General features: G+C 35.1%; 1 protein-coding gene across 2 annotated transcripts in view; it reads left to right on the top strand.

Moving 5' to 3' along the window:
• Nucleotides 1-18218, top strand: part of LOC150084438 (oxysterol-binding protein-related protein 1-like) — a 707041-nt gene that overhangs the window by 492593 nt on the left and 196230 nt on the right. For both annotated transcript variants that reach the window (XM_090376067.1, XM_090376066.1), the window contains one exon: nt 616-713. In XM_090376067.1, coding sequence (XP_090232193.1) covers nt 616-713 — 98 coding nt within the window. The remainder of the gene's footprint in view (nt 1-615; nt 714-18218) is intronic.

Here is an 18218-nt window from a genome sequence, read left to right as displayed (position 1 = left end):
GCAAACAATTAACCATGGACTTCATCAGTCAATTTCTGAATTGACTCTGAATTGATCCTGATTGATCATATCAAGCAAATTTATTGATCATGATCAGTTAGCACAGGTTTTGATCAGAATTCTGCTGCTGATTTCTGGTTTATTTGAACTTGCACTATTCCATAAATTCTTTCTGAAACACCAACAAATTTAGCTACTTTTTTTAGCACAGTATGTCATTTAGACCTGCCAAATGCTTTCACTCCTTTTTGCCACTCACAAACATCTTTTCTGCACCCAATCTTTCTTGCCGGAAACCCTTGTTTCTGCAGTCATAACTGGCACCTGTAAATAGAAAAAAAGTGGGTTAACCTTAAACTCTAATTTCATTGCTGTAAGCAAATAAGCATAGAAGATATATTATTATTATTATTATATGTTTAAACTATTATGTGCCTTTCATACCACAAGTTACTAATTTTTTTTGTCTCACATCTGTGTGTACATAAACCTTTAAGTGCTTCTTCAGTATAATGTTTTGCAGTTAGATATATACAAATTTAAGCATATTTGATAAATACATAATATAAACTGTATTGCAATAGGAAAATAATTTATTCTATTTTTCCTAATTAGCACGTTGCAGCATTTGCTGTGTCAGCTCTGGCATCTAATTGGGAGAGACTGGGTAAACCTTTCAATCCTCTGCTTGGAGAAACTTATGAACTTGTAAGGTAATACAAGGCTCTATACTAGCATTTTTGTTGTTATTGCACACACTAAGTGAGTTATGTAAAGGGTCTCTTTTTTGTTTTTTAACTAATAATAATGACTAGTACAAACAATAAAAGCACGTTAGCAATATTACTTTTGTACTTAGTCATAAATAGTATTAATCATATAGTAAAAGAGAGCACCAGCCAAAAAATAAATAAACAAAAAAAAAAAAAAAAAAAACAATGAAAATAATAATAAAAATAAAATATATAAAGAAGAAAACAATAAACTATCTATACGTTTCTCTCCTCACATAGGCAACAATCCCGCCAACTTTAGCCAAACTCCAAACTGTCAGAATCAAATACCAATGGAGGTAATTTATTCTAGTATGTAAGAACTCACTGGCTAAAATTTCCCACTACCCAGACTAAACCTCTTTCCCCTCTTGCAGCTTTATAGACCTCAATCAGGTCTCCTGTAAGTGTTTACATCAATCATGTATTCATCCAAGTCACTACTAGAAGGATGTTGAAATAGATGAATACAGAGCTGGCCAGCCTAATGCAGCAGCAAAAGATGACACAGGAAAGTTACAGTGATGAAAAGTAGTGATACATTTAAAAACTACAAGTTTATCTATAATAGTTCTACAGAAAAAAATTAAGTTAGTAAAGACTGAGTATGAGAAATCACTAGCTAAGAGAGCAAAGAATGCTGACAAGTAGCTTTTCATGTTTTTTTTTTTTTTTTTTTTTTATATGAAAACCCCAAAAACGAGAGGTATTAGAACCTATAGTACTTAGTACTGTTGGGTTGGAAGTTGAGAAGGCGAAATAAGATATTTGTTGACATTAGACTTAAACTTCTGTACTTTTCAGGAAATACATATGTTCCAGAAAATGGCAGTTGAATGAATAAACAAGGAAGATAAAAAGATGGTTTTGTGAGTTTTAAGTTGCATAGTAAATGGATGTTGGCTGGCAGCTGCACGTGTTCTGACTGTTTTGAAAGAGAGAACAGGAATTATAGAAGCCAATTCAGAAGAACAGTGCCCATGGAAGTATCTGTAGAAAAGGCATGCAGCAGAAACAGTACGTCTATGGGACAGAGAGTGGAGAGACTCTGTTAGAGAGGAGCCTTCAATTAACCTAACTGCCTTCTTCTGAATGGAATCTAGAAGCTTGAGAGAGGTTTTGGAAATTAGGCAGAGTCACAAAGGAAATTAGGCAGGCAAAGGCAGATTATGAGAAATCCTTGGCAAAGGATGCAAAGAAAAACAGAAAAGAGTTCTTTACCAAAGGAAGTGAGCAAACCCTTAGCCATAATTATGAGAACTTCTTTGGACTAAGGGGAGGTACTCATAGCCTGGAGATGTGCAAATGTGACCCCAATTCACAAAGGAGGATCAAAGGCTGACATGAGTAATTATAGACATGTGAGTTTAACTTCTATTCCAGGAAAATTAATGGAGGCACTGGTTAAAGAAGCACTGCAGGATCATCTAGACAAGACTTCAGTTATAGCTCAGACACAGCATGGTTTTGTTAAGGGAAAGTCTTGCCTGACCAATTTGATTGGATACTATGATGTAGTCACAAAAGAACTGGATGCAGGGAATAACTTTGATATTATATATTTGGATCTTAGAAAGGCTTTTGATACTGTTGCACATGGAAGACTGCTGCACAAATTGGAGCAGTGTGGCATTGGAGGAAAATTACTGCTATGGATAAAGGGATGGTTGTGGGGGAGAAGACAGAGAGTGGTAATCAATGGACACTGCTCATTGTGGACTAATGTTATTAGTGGAGTTCCTCAGGGTTCAGTGTTGGGTCCATTGTTGTTTTCTGTATTTATAAATGATATTGATGATGGTATATCAAGCTTAATGCCCAAGTTTGCAGACGATACAAAGTTGGCAGGGTTGTTAAGGGCATTACTGATGCTATGCTGCTGCAACAGGATCTGAAAAGGTTGAGCAGATGGGCTGAAAGGTGGCAAATAAAGTTTAACATTGACAAATGTAAAGTACTACATATGGGAAACAGTAACCCCAGAGAAACGTATCAACTCTGTGGTACTACACTGACAGTGGTAGATAATGAAAAGGACGTGTGGGTAATTGTGCAGGCAGATATGAAGTTCTCTGAGCATTGCAGATGGGCTGCAAGAGTAGCTCATAGTGTTTTGTCAATGATATACAGGAATTTTTCTAGCAGGGATAAGGAGGTGATTATTCCCTTGTATAAGGCAATGGTCAGGCCACACCTAGAGTACTGTATACAGGTCTGGAGGCCTCATTTCAAGAAGGATGTAGAGCTGCTGGAATGAGTACAGAGAAGGGCAACAATATTAGTGAATGGAACAAAGGGTTGTTCTTACGAAGAAAGGGTTAAGTTTTGCAAATTACAGCATCTGGAGACTAGGCACTGGCGAGGTCATCTGATAGAGTTGTATAAAGCCTTAATGGTTTGAGCATGCTCAATGCCGATTTGATTCTTCCTCTTGCTCAGAATAATCACCTGAGAGGGCATAAATTCAAATTGAGGAAAGACAGATGTAGGATAGACGTGAGGAAATTTGCCTTTAGCCAGCGGGTGGTTGGTTGGTGGAACAGACTTCCATCCCTTGTTGTGGAAGTTGATAGCCTAAATAAATTTAAGGCTCAGCTAGATAGGTATTTCGAACGAATGGAGGGGTGAGATGGGAGTGGGTTTTTTTTTTTATTTTTTATTTTATTTTTTTTATTTATTTATTATTATTTTTTTTTGGCTGATGCTGCATAAGCTTGCTTTCTTGCATCATATGCCTCTACTAATGCTAATTCACTTTATTTACCATACAGTAAATAATATCACAATTTTTTCACAATATACATAAATTTCAAAATATCTAAAATTTTATGATATTATGTTTGTTAGTATATTATTAGATATACTGTACTTGAGGTATGAAGGGCAGAAGGTAAATGTATCAGTTATATTGACATGAAGTTTTATAGTTTGAAGTGAATTAGCAACCTACCATTGGATTGCTTCACCCCAGAATAAGACAGTTGTGACCCACTGATATCGGTTACTCCATCCGATTGCTACTTACAAAATGAGGTATATTGGTTTTATAATAAAAAATTTAAATACTTGACATATACACTTACATAAACTGCAACTTGCTTGTAAGGTGGGGAGTGTAAAAAATATTTCTTCTTTGGATATCAGTAAAACAGACAAAAGATCATCGCACTTGGCAACCAACAACTGGCAACCAGAAGTGGATTGCTCTGCTTAATGAACAATTACTGAGTGACCAGTAATTGTTCATTAAGCAGATTAAGCTATGGTTGGTCACCATAATATGATCATGTTAATGAATAAAATTGAGCACTAATTGTATGAAGAGACATTATCTTACATTAGTTGAGGCATACGATGCAAGAAAGCAAGCTTATACAGCATCAGCCAAAAAAAAAAAAAAAACCTTCTCATTTCACCCATCCGGTCACTCCAAATGTTTGCCTAGTTCAGCCTTAAATTTATTTAAGTTATCAACTTCCACAACAACAGATGTAAGTCTCTTTCAGCAGTCAACCACCCACTGGCTAAAGGCAAACTTCCGCACATCTATTCTACAACTGTCTTTGCTCAATTTGAATCTATGCCCCCCTCAGGTTCTTAATCTGAGCAAGCGGAAGTATCCTGTCAGTATTGAGCCTGCTCAAATTCAAGGGCCTTATACACCTCAATCAGATCACCTTGCAGGTGCCTAGTCTCCAGATGCTGTGACTTGCAGAACTTATGCCTTTCTTCGTAAGTACACCCCTTTGTTCCTCTCACCAATCTTGTTGCCCTTCTCTGTACTCGTTCTGACAACTCTACATCCTTCTTAAAATGAGGAAGGATGTAGAGTTGTCTCTAGACCTGTATGCAGTACTCAAGGTGTGGCCTGACCATTGCCTTATACAAAGGGTTAATCACTTCCTTGTCTCTGCTAGCAAAATTCCTATATATCATTGACAGAACTCCATGACCTGCTGTGGCAATCCGTCTGCACTGTTCAGAGAACTTCATATCTGACTGCACATTTACCCCAGGTCTTTTTCATTCTTCACCTCCCTAGGTGTAATACCACACAGTTGGTACGTTTCTCTTGGGTTACTGCTACCCATATGCAGTACTTTGCATTTGTCAATGTTAAATTTCAGTTGCCACTTCTCAGCCCACCTGCCTAACTTTCTTAGTGTTTCCACCATCTGACTGAGCCCTATGCACTCAGTCAGATTTTAACTGACAAAGACAATATGTCTGCAAATTTTAACTTTTTAAAAACAACAAACAAACTATACACTTTTATTAATGGTTTTTTTTTTTTTTATGCACATTGTGTATATTTCTTTTATCAGATATTTTACTTGCCTTTTAACCATTTATACATATTAATATATTCCTGTGTATTTAACCTGTGTTATTTAAATATTGGACTTTTGCACATAATAGCCTTAGTTGGCCATGCGCCATAAAAACCTAAACCAAACCAGGCCTGACTTTCCTAAATCCTGTTGCAGTAGCATACTGTCTTTACTGTCATTAAAAACCCTGCCAACCATTGTATTGCCTGCAAACTTAGACATTAACGCTGATATACCTTCATAAAACTTCAGGGGAGAAGTTTTTGCTTTTTTATTGACTTAAATTGGCATATTAATTTATTTTTTAGGGTTGCTTTATATTCCTAGTAACAATACTTTAGTTTAAATTGAATTTAGATAGAGATTTTATAGGTTATTACTTAGTATCAGTAAGGGTATCAAATCCACGTATAGACAGGTTTTGCAGCTCCCACAAATGAGAGTTTTTAATTATACTTAGCCGCTTTATTGACTTAATTGTTAGATTAAATTATTTTCTATAAGTAGCTTATAGACCTAGTCAAGTTCTGTGGTTTATTTTGAATTTAGATAGCGCGATTTGTGAAGTAAATAATACTTCGTGTCCATAGATTAACCATTCGTAACTTGCCGCCATTGTTATAGAATACAACGTGTGCTAGCATAAGGTTTAACGCAAAACTAGATAGCAAGTATAGTAATATCGATTAATCAGTAAAATTTATTAATCTTATTAAATTTCATTGTGAATTGAATTGTACTTTTTTAACTAAATCAATATAGCGACCTAGTTATTACAAACGTTACATCATAAATTAATACATATAAGTTGACAGGGGATAAGAAAGTCATATAATGTAACTCGGAGATAATATTCGATACCGAAATACATATATATAGTGGTATAACTGCATTGGGATATAGGTTTAGGGTTATATTTTGTATTGGAATTTTTATTGAACTTGAATAGAAATCATGACTCAGACCACAGCAGCAAAGCAAAAGGCTCAAACTAGTGGAAGTGCTGTGGCTCAGGGGGAGAACTGAGGGGGAGCAGTTGTCCTCTGAATCACAGTCTATTGAAATGCACTGCTTGTTTGATGTTTGTGGACAATCAGGAACAGGACATGATATTGCCAAGAGGAATGTCTTTGTGTGTGTGAGGAAATCAGGCGCCAACTCGGCATTGTTATGGGCTTATATGAGAGCTTGAAGGGCAAGGTAGATGCCCTCAAAGGATTTAAATTGAGGGGCCCATCAAGTTCTCAGCTGCCCACATCAATGCCAGAGCTTGCACTTGAACATCATGCAACACAGAGACAACCACCAAGGCAGAATGCACTGGTCCTAAAGGAACTAGTTGTTGGCAAAAAGGATAGATGGAACAGGACCAGAGTATGTCTGCCAGGGGCAAAGGTTGATGATGTTGTAGGGCAGATATCATCCTTTAAGGTCACAAAGGGTGATATTGTTGGCTACGTTGGCACTAATGATATTAAGAGTAGGAGACTGGCAGCATTACTTATCAAGTACAAGACAATGCTGAAAAAAATCTGTGAGTGAGGGTTGAATTTGAAAGTGTCTGCAATTCTGCCCAGACACGATAGGAGCGAGTATATGTTGAGAGCCTTATCGATCAATTCGGCCCTGGAGAGACTGTGCAAAGAGAGATAATAAATTCGATTAGTTTGAAGTGCTAGTTAAGACATCAAAGGCAGATATTGTTGGGATATCAGAGACATGGTGTCACACAGACATAAGCAGTGCAGAACTGGAATTTGGGGAGTACAATGTGTACAGAAAGGATAGACAGGAAGGGAGAAGGGATTATGCTATTAGTTTAGAAACACATAAAATCTAAGGAAGTACATCCAATTGATGTTGGTGGACAATGCAGTGTTGATCTGTTTGGTGTGACATAAGCACTGGGAAAGGAAAAATGAGAGTAGGTGTGTGTTCTAGGCCTAATGAATCTGAGGAGTATAATGAGCAATTGTGCAGAGAAATAGAGTGGGCCAGTAAATTAGAGTGTCTTATAATGGGTGATTTTAATTTCCTGGATATTGACTGGAATTTGTGGGTTGGTCACTCTCACACTAGCAAGGCTTTTGTGGATTTATTGGATGATTGTTTTCTACAGCAGCATGTTCGGGAGGCAACTAGAGGAAATAATACTTTTGATCTTATTATCAGTAATGATTCTTCATGCATCAAGAATCTGCATATAAAGGAACCACTAGGTGGCAGTGATCACAGTGTGCTGAAGTGGGATTTACTCAAAGAGGTAACTACCATCAAGTGTAAAGGGAAGGATTTTTGCTTTCGTAAAGGTGACTACTGTGGTCTGAGACAGTATTTAAATTCTATACGGTAGAATCAACTGATGATATTACCAACATTAAATTCAAAATGGGAAGCATTCAAAGAATTAATCTTAGAAGCTACTAGGCTTTTCATACCAACAAAGAAATATTGTTCAAGATTTAGGCCTAAATGGTTGTCAGATGAACTAATTAGACATATGACAGAGAAGAAAAATGCATGGGATACATGCATTTTTCAGATTACCATGAGGTGAATGCTGAAAAATTAAGCTAAGCTATATCTACGATCTACTCATTACATCACAGCACATAAGGACTCCTTAAAATATCATCAGCCAATTTAACACAAATCCTTTAACTATTTATTACATCTCTTCCGCATGTCTATCATTTCCACGTTTTCCCAAATGCATTCAGATCTGCACGATAGAAAACTTCATTTCACAAAACTATTAGTTAAATACTTTTCCGAAAAATTCCACATTACATTCTTAAAGAAATGTCTCACGTATGACATAATCCCCAATTTCGCTCGTATTTGCACCAAAAATACTGTTAAAAAATACCGTTTTATTATACACCAAGCCTGTATTGCCATAATTAAAGCTGAATTAAGGAAAAGATACAGAGAAAAATATCTCCTTTTAGATCAAATACATACCCTCAAATTCAAGCTTAGAGAACTAACCCCCATGACTTGGTACAATTACGTACAACAGAACAACACACGAAACCTTTAAGTCAGATTACACAAAATCACACCAAGAAATGGGATACACTCACCAGAAGATACAAAAAAGAACCCCAACAACTCGGTTGTTAACATCTCTACACAAACATTTACCCCTTTCTAGTCTAGAATATGGATTCAGTTTCGCCATTAACAGCAACCACTACCCAGTTAAAGACGCCATGATTGAAATACAAACTAAACTTGATGACCACCCAGATAAATATCATATCATACGTGAAACCATGCTGTTTTTAACTCCCAATTAACTAGTAAAGCTAATATTCACCAACAACAACTAACCCACATACGAGAGCACGAAAATTCCGAACATTATAATACAATTATAATGTCGCAATCATGGACAAAAATACATATATACAGAAAAGGTTACACATCCTGTCAGATTCGATGACATACAGAGTTTGCAACACGTTTAACTTTAACAAACTTAAAAATAAACTTGATGAGATCCTAAGAAGACTCAGAGCCAACAAACAAATTAATTTACACACCCTCCAGCAAATAGGGATACGCAGTAATATTCTCCCACGCATTTTTGGAATAGTTTGTTTGTTATTTCATCACCACCAAATACACATCCTCTGTATTTGGTGGTGACGGGCTCAAACCTTGGTCTAATCAAGAAGCGTGTGCTACGCACTGCTGCTCCTTCCCACCTGGCTATGGAGGCTCCTTTTGGAATAGTCAAACTCCATAAACAAGATTATCCTTTAAGGCTCATTGTTTCCTATAAACAGTCCGCCTATGCTAATCTATCCAAATTCCTTGTCAAAATTATTTCACCTTTAATGAGATTTTCTCTGTTCAGGGTCTACAATACTAAACAGGCACACGAATGTATAACTTCCATGACCATATCTGAAAACAATATTCTCCCATCCTTCGACGTCGTCTCCCTATATACAAACATACACATCGAAACCATGCTACTGGCTCTTAAAGAACTATTAATTAAAGACAGCACTTTGATAAAACGTACTGACTTAAACATTAATGACATTTTAGAACTTACGTCACTGTTACTTGATGCTGAACAATTTAAATTTTAAAATAACATCTACGAACAAATTTTCGGCCTTCCCATGGGCCTCGGTATCTCTGCCCCTTTATCTGAAATCTACCTCGCTTCTATTGGAAAAAAATACTCCAACCCTTTCCCCCAGGGATTAAACTATATATGAGATACGTGGACGACGTCCTCTTAATGGGCAACAAAACCAATATCGATACTTTACTGAACACTTTTAATACAACACATGAGAGACTCAAATTTACCCTTGAAGTAGAAACCGATAATAAAATTAATTTTCTAAACCTCACTATATACAAAATAGATACATCTTTAAGCAACAAAATATACAGAAAAGAACACACATACAGGTAATTCTTACATTACCACTCACACCATCCTCTATACATCAAAAAAGCAGTTCTATACAATCAGATATACAACGCTATCATGCACCTCCGTAGCCAGGTGGGCAGGAGCAGCAGTGCATAGCACACGCTTCTTGATTAGACCGGGGTTTGAGCCCGTGAGCCACCAAATACGGAAAGGTCAGGGAATGACCACCACATATCCCTGGAGCAATATGGCCTTAGTTGCTAATGCTCCTAAAAAAAAAACCAACCAACAATGCTATCAAATATAGTCACACACAAACAGACCTATTCGTAGAATTGCAATACCTTACCAAAAAATTCATCGACAGGCAATACTTATTACAACTAATAAAAGAAACCATCACCAAAGTCCATAATAATACTAATAACCCAAGCAAAATTAATAACCACATGAATAAGATACACAAACCCCTTATCGCCCTCCCATACCATCAACAATATGCTAGACGACTTCAACAGATTTTTAAGAATACAAATATCAAATTAATATTTACATCTTATAACAAATTAAGTTCTAACAATTCATACAAGACAACGTACGAGTACGGGACACAAGATCATAATAACATTATATATTTGATTAGATGCTAATCAGATTGTGAAGCATGTTACTTAGGCAGTACAACAGCAAAATTTGGGACATCAAAAATTTCTAAACACACTTGCATACTACCACTTTAATAGCTTCAAATCTAATTTAGCAAGTACAGAACTAACACAACAAGTTCAATCTTTTAATCATAACCCACTCATTGATTCAGCAATCGCAATAGTTAAACTCAATTCCAGTTACAAAATCCTTCAAAACGAAGGCCTCGTCATTGAGTGGGTTAAGTGCCACACATCACTTAACATATTAAACAAAAAGATTCCCGCTAATTCTCCCCCCCCCCCATAATTGGTTATTTAGCACGTATTAAGTTTCCACGTGCACAGAAATGCATTTCGGGAACTCAACCTGTATATAACACACATGCCCGCTCTTCCCTCCCCACCATAGCTAACTGAAGACGATTTCGAAAGTCGTTCGTGCGCGGCTATTAGCCTTTATCTCACTTCATTTAATTTATTTTAATTAGACAACCATAGAATGTAAGGTGCACTTTCCTTTCTTAGTAAAATTTTTAAACCCCCATAACTTACTTTTTAAATTTATAATCCCCGTAAGTTATTAGAATCTCATAACCACTCTATATGTGGTGAAACTTTCAATCATCTAAGCGGATTACCATGAGGTGAGTGCTGAAAAATTAAGCTAAGCTATATCTACGATCTAGTCATTACATCACACCACATAAGGACTCCTTAAAATATCATCAATATATATATATATATATATATATATATATATAAAGTATTAAGGATAATAATAGAAAAGGTAAATCAATCAAATAATACCATTTAGGGAATTGAGGAAAACGCTAAGGATTTAAAAAAAAAAAAAAAAAAAATTATCGCTTTTTACCAACAATCCAGATGACTTCAACTGGGGCCAACCACCCAGACTGAAGGCCAAAAACGACAAGAAGTTCTCTGTTTCTGTAGTGATCAATATATGCTAAGTAATAAATCTAAACCAAATATAGTAATTTAAAATGGTTAAGACATTTTAGAAAACAAAGTAAGAAAATATAAGTAAATTGTAAATAAATTATAAATGTAAGCATATATTAATCATCGTTGACCCGACAGAGAATGTCATTTAATGATTACAATAAGATTAAATATATAATACATACTACAATCAGATTCTATACAATATCCAGGACAATATCTACCGTATCCAGGACATAATGTAGTAACAATAATAGTCGTCAAGATCAAAATGATATGTGGTACCCCCTATGTGATGGATATGGTAAAAATAAATAAAAATAAATAATTAATTAAATAACCAATCAAATTTAAGTTAACGCAAAGAGAAACATGCAGATAGTAAGAAGAAAAACTAAAGGAGTAGGAATAATAGAACCTGAAAAATACTGGTATAGATAAGAAATAATTTCTCCTACGTCCTCGGATTGCCCTAATAATTTCAGAGAAATAAAAATAAAGAGTGTAGGACAGCTTAAAGACAATACAAGATATAAGTTGTGGCTCGGGTATGCCCGGGATCGCAAACCCGTTCCTATAGTAGGACCCTGAGCTGAATTTGCATGTTACCTCAGCGTGAACTTAAGTAAACTTAAATGAATTTAACTATGTAAAAAAAGATACACTGTAATTTGCAAGCCGATGGGTACAAGTTTTCTACGCCGTAAGACACCAAGAAAGCAAAGTGTATCCTATGTACATATATACATGGCACTAAATATGACAATTATAATTGTATTGAACCAATGGGTTCAGAAAACAAATTTTCAAAATTAATTATGCTTATCGGTTTCCTGAAGTAGTATTTCAGGTAAGCGATGGGAAAATTATTATTAATCAACTTGTTGTACAATGCTATTATGTTTGCTGAACAGTTTTTATTATTATTGCAAATATAAGCAATCCTCAGACATTGGGATAAAATGATATTAGCATGCACTGATTTTGATATATTAGATCTCCAGTTTTGTAAGGCCGACTGCATTGAAATTAAATGTGTCTCTTTTATTATATACATTTACGTCTATATTATTATGAAATATTTCTATATGAAGATCCAGGTAATTTTCTATAGTATCATAACTATTAGTTTTTTCTAATACAAGTTCTTCTGGATATAATTTACTGTAGTCCTGAACAAAATATGGACAACTAAACACACATAGATCATCTACGTATCTGAATATAAGTAGGTTATCTTGGAATGCTTTCTGTATAATAATATAGATAAAGGTTTGCGATTATGCTTGATGCTGGACTTCCCATAGGGGTGCCATTCACTTGCATGTATAATCTATTAGTCCTTGTATCCCCCCAATCTAGGGTCGGAAAACTGGTAGATTGGGGGGATACAAGGACTAATAGATTAACAGTAGCCACTGGCAGAGGTGAAAGTGATTCTTGCACTGCTTCTATTGGAATGAGCTGCAGCCTGAAAAATAAGATGCAGGATATTTCAGAGACTGCTGGAAATCATTGGGGTACAGGTAAACACATCGGTTGTGTTAGTGTAGCTAAGAAAAAGAAAAGGTGCATGTATACTTGTGTGTACACCAATGCTAGGAGTTTGGTAAATAAATTTGATGAATTTGAGGAATTGCTCAAAACATCAAAGGCAGATATTGTGGGGATTTCAGAGATGTCGTGTCACACAGATATAAGGAATGTAGAACTGGAATTTGGGGAGTACAATGTCTACAGAAAGGATAGACAGGATAGGAAGGGAAGAGGGGTTATGCTATTAGTTAAAAAACACATAAAATCCAAGGAAGTGAAGCCAGTCGACATCGCTGGACAGTGCAGTGTCGAGTCAGTTTGGTGTGACATAAGCATTGGGAGATCAAAATTGGGAGTAGGAGTGTGCTATAGGCCTAATGACTCCGATGAGTATAATAAGAAATTTTACAGGGAAATAGAGTGGGCCAGTAAATCAGAGACTTTTATAATGGGGGATTTTAATTTCCCAGATATTGACTGGAATTTCGGGGCTGGTTACTCACACACTAGCAAGGCTTTTATTTGATGACTGTTTTCTACATCAGCATGTTTGGGAGGCAACTAGAGGGAGTAATACTCTTGATTTGATTATCAGTAGTGATTCTTGATTCATTAAGAATCTGCAGATAAATGAACCACTAGGTGGCAGTGATCACAGTGTGCTGAAGTGGGATTTACTCAAAGAGGTAACTACCATTAGGGATAAAGGGAAGAGTTATTGCTTTCGTAAAGGCGACTACGATGGACTGAGACAGTATTTAAATTCTATACAGTGGGACCAACTGATGATGTTACCAACAGCAAATTCAAAATGGGAAGCATTCAAAGAACTTATCTTGGAAGCTACTAGGCTTTACATACCAACTAAGAAATATTGTTCAAGGTTTAGGCCTAAGTGGATGTCAGATGAACTAATGAGACATGGCAGAGAAGAAAAATGCATGAGATACATACAAATTAACACGTGACACAGAAGACTATGATAGATACAAGTTGATCTGTAACCAAGTTACAAAGGAGGTTAGGCAGGCGAAGGCAGATTATGAGAAATCTTTGGCAAGGGATGCAAAGAAAAACAGCAAAGAGTTCTTTACTTATGTAAACTCTAGAAGGAAGGGGATGAATCAGATTGGTCCACTTGATATCGATGGGTCAACTGTTGAAGATCCTGCTCAGGTAGCTAACAAACTAAATGAATATTTTGCATCGACATTCACACATGAGGAGTTATTCAGCGAGGGGAATGCCAGAGGTGTATTCAACTCTGGCAGTAAGCTAGAGAATCTTTGTAATAACTGAGAGTAAAGTGGAGGAGAAATTGTTGAAGATAAATACAAGGAAGGCACCTGGGGTGGATGGGATCTATCCAGTTATATTAAAGGAGGCAGCAAAGGAAGTAAGCACACCCTTAGCCATAATTATGAGAGCTTCCTTGGACTTAGGGGAAGTACCCATGGACTGGAGATGTGCAAATGTGACCCCAATTCACAAAGGAGGATCAAAGGCTGACACGAGTAATTATAGACCTGTTAGTTTAACTTCTGTTCCCGGAAAATTAATGGAGGCACTGGTTAAAGAAGCACTGCAGGATCATCTAGACAAGACTTCAGTTATAGCTCAGACACAGCATGGTTTTGTTATGGGGAAGTCTTGCCTGACCAATTTGATTGGATACTATGATGCAGTCACAAAAGAACTGGATGCAAAGAATAAATTTGATATTATATACTTGGATCTTAGAAAGGCTTTTGATACTGTTGCACATGGAAGACTGCTGCACAAATTGGACCAGTGTGGCATTGGAGGCAAATTGCTGCTATGGATAAAGGGGTGGTTGAGGGGGAGAAGACAGAGAGTGGTAATCAATGGACACTGCTCATCATGGACTAATGTTATTAGTGGACTCAGGGTTCAGTATTGGGTCCATTATTGTTTTCTGTATTTATAAATGATATTGATGATGGTATATCAAGCTTAATGTCCAGGTTTGCAGACAATACGAAGGTTGGCAGGGTTGTCAAGGATACTACTGACACTATGCTACTGCAACAGGATCTGGAAAGGTTGAGCAGATTGGCTGAGAGGTGGCAAATGAAGTTTAACATTGACAAATGTAAAGTACTACATATGGGAAACAGCAACCCCAGAGAAACGTATCAACTCTGTGTTACTACACTGACAGTGGTAGAGAATGAAAATGACCTGGGGGTGGTTGTGCAGGCAGATATGAAGTTTTCTGAGGAGTGCAGAAGGGCTGCAAGAGTAGCTCATGGTGTATTGTCAATGATATATAGGAATTTTTCTAGCAGCGATAAGGAGGTGATTATTCCCTTGTATAAGGCAATGGTTAGGCCACACCTAGAGTACTGTATACATGTCTGGAAGCCTCATTTCAAGAAGGATGTAGAGATGCTGGAACGACTACAGAGAAGGGCAACAAGATTGGTGAATGGAACAAAGGGTTGCTCTTACGAAGAAAGGCTTAAGTTTTGCAAATTACAGTGTCTGGAGACTAGGCACCAGCGAGGTGATCTGACTGAGGTGTATAAAGCCTGGAATGGTTTGAGCATGCTCAATGCTGATGGGATTCTTCCTCTTGCTCAGAATAATCACCTGAGAGGGCATAAATTCAAATTGAGGAAAGACAGATGTATAGGATAGACGTGAGGAAATTTGCCTTTAGCTAGCGGGTGGTTGGTTGGTGGAACAGACTTCCATCCCTTGTTGTGGAAGTCGATAGCCTAAATAAGTTTAAGGCTCAGCTGGACAGGTATTTCGAACGAACAGAGGGGTGAAGTGGAATTGGTTATTTTTTTTTTTATTCATTTATTTATTTTATTTTATTTTATTTTATTTTTTTGATTGATGCTGCATATGCTTGCTTTCTTGCATCAAATGCCTCTACTAATGCTAATGATGTTCCATCATATACATAATTATTAAAGATGCATAAATTTATTAGAGTATCCAAATAGGTTAAATCACAATTTATAGCATTTTTATTTTCCAAATATAGTTTCTGAGAACGACTTTTAAATTATCAAGATTAATGCTAGTAAGTAAACTGTTAAAGTTAAATGTTTTTATTTGTGGAATATTGTTATTTTTTATTGCATTTATAATCTGTAAGTTATTATTTATTATGATAGTTTTATTTACGTTATTTAATATAATTTTAAGTAATTTTTCTGTTTTTCCTGGAATTTTAGCATAACTATCTCTACATGATGTTATGAATCTAAATGCAATAGGTGATTTATGAAATTTGGGTATACCATATATAAACGGATATTTTAGGTTATTATACTTTAACTTTAATTTTTTATGCAATGCAATTAATTTTTTGATTATTATATTATGGAAAGATGCTATGTATTTATGTGTATAGTCAGACTGTAGTTCATTTTTAATAATTTCTATGTAATATGACTTACATATAATTGCATAATTGCAAGCAGCTTTGTCAACGGGAGTAATTACAAAATGTTCATGTATATCTTTGAGCTGCCTATTTATTAATTTTGTATTATATAGATTATACGGTATGAATTTCAATTGGTTATATTTGTTAGATATGATATTAAGCATTGTAAATAACCACATGTGGTATGCTGACTCAACTGGTATGTTATATTTCTGTGCTGATCTTATGCAGTATTTTATTAAATCTATAAATAACAATTTTTTAAAGGTAGATTTATTAATAGGTAGATTAAGTCGAAATTTAAAACCAAGCTATAAAATATCTCTAAGTTCAGGACATGGATTATATCTAAATCGCTGGTTATAATGTGGTTATGGTTAGGATCCACGTATCTATGAAATGAAGGTTTGTGGCAAACACATGTATCCTGTCTGATGTTAATTTTGTGAAGGTTTGTAGCTATTATTTTATAGTTACACACTTTAAGACCAAATGGTTTAGAATATCTAAATCTGATATTAATATGTAAGTTATTAATAGGCAGCAAGTCATTACGTAAATTAATAGTTTTTTGTATATCCAAATTATCCATCATTTTATTTTGAAAATATAAGACGAGAACAGAGTTTTCTGGTTTCTTGTTAATATTCAAAATATTAATTCTGAATTTAACAGTGTCTAGTATAAGGTGCATAAGGTGAGAAGATGCAAAGACATCATCATTGGCTTTCCTGCTCAGTGCTTTGAGTACACTAAGTTTAATACTGAAAAGTGTGTTATGTATTTTACTAATATTTATAGGATTGGTGTCCCACATTTTGAATAAATCTATGAAGTCTCCTAGATGTTCTCTTGGTTGCTTTTATATGTTTTGGATTTACTATATTTTCTTTTGCAATTAGATTTATGAAGTTTGGCAATTTGAAACATATTATAAACACAAATATCTTTCAAATTGTTCGTCATATATTTTTGATTAAATCTATTATTCAGACCGTATGGATATAGTATTTTATGTTGTAACATGCTAATTTCTTCTTGCAATAATCTTTCATTTGTGTTATTAATTACATTAAGTATTGAAATGAAAATATTGCCAAAAGTATGTTTTTGGAAATGTCTAAATTCAGTATCGTGTTCAAGATTACCTGTTTCCTTACTGGACTTGTTATTATAAGTATTAATATCGGAATGATGAAAGTGCATTCTGATATGTAGATTATTGCTGGTTTGACCAGTATATTTAACATTGCAAGTATGACGAGTGATCATATATATAACATTATTCATTTTACAGAATGTTTACGAATTTATATTAATTGTAGCATGATTTGAATGCATATAGGGGCAAGTAAGACATAATTTGTTATTACAAGGTTGAAATTTAAGAAGTGGTAATCGGATATTAGTGCCAGAAGCATTATATGCTAAATTGCTCTGTAAAGTGTGTGATATTTGTGTATGTGTCAAGGTATTAACATGGTTAGGATTACTAACCAGGGTAACAATAGTATCCTCAGTCACTTTTATCCTACTCTGCCGATGCAGTATTTTCTTATTAGAGATTTTAAGTAGCATAATAAGAACAAAGTTATTGAAAATGTCGAAATATAATATAAAATAAAATATAATATAGATAAAACCCAAAATGCGCACTCATAAAATATATGAAGGTAAAATTCAGAAAAATTCAATGAAGGTAAAATTAAGAAAAAAGAAATATAATAGAAAAAGCAATCTTAGGTAGTGCATACATAACCTAAGCAAAGCTTTTGTATATATTTATATCAGTAATAAAAAAGAAAGTTAATAATTATAACGACTATAACTAATATTTATGGGTCAATGCAGTTGCAGATCAATCATGCATTACAACCATAATGTGTATAAAGTATTGAGGATAATAATAGAAAATAATAGAAAAGGTAAATCAATCAAATAATACCATTCAGGGAATTGAGGAAAACGCTAAGGATTTTAAAAAAAAAAAAAAAAAAAAAAATTATCGCTTTTTACCAACAATCCAGATGACTTCAACTGGGGCCAACCACCCAGACTGAAGGCAAAAAACGACAAGAAGTTCTCTGTTTCTGTAATGATCAATGTATGCTAAGTAATTTAAATCTAAACCAAATATAG

The sequence above is a fragment of the Mastigoproctus giganteus genome, chromosome 6, assembly GCF_048544385.1.
Source record: "Mastigoproctus giganteus isolate SK-2022 chromosome 6, ASM4854438v1, whole genome shotgun sequence".
In the NCBI taxonomy this organism is placed as follows: Eukaryota; Metazoa; Arthropoda; class Arachnida; order Uropygi; family Thelyphonidae; genus Mastigoproctus; species Mastigoproctus giganteus.
This window is presented reverse-complemented; position numbering and strand designations above follow the sequence as displayed.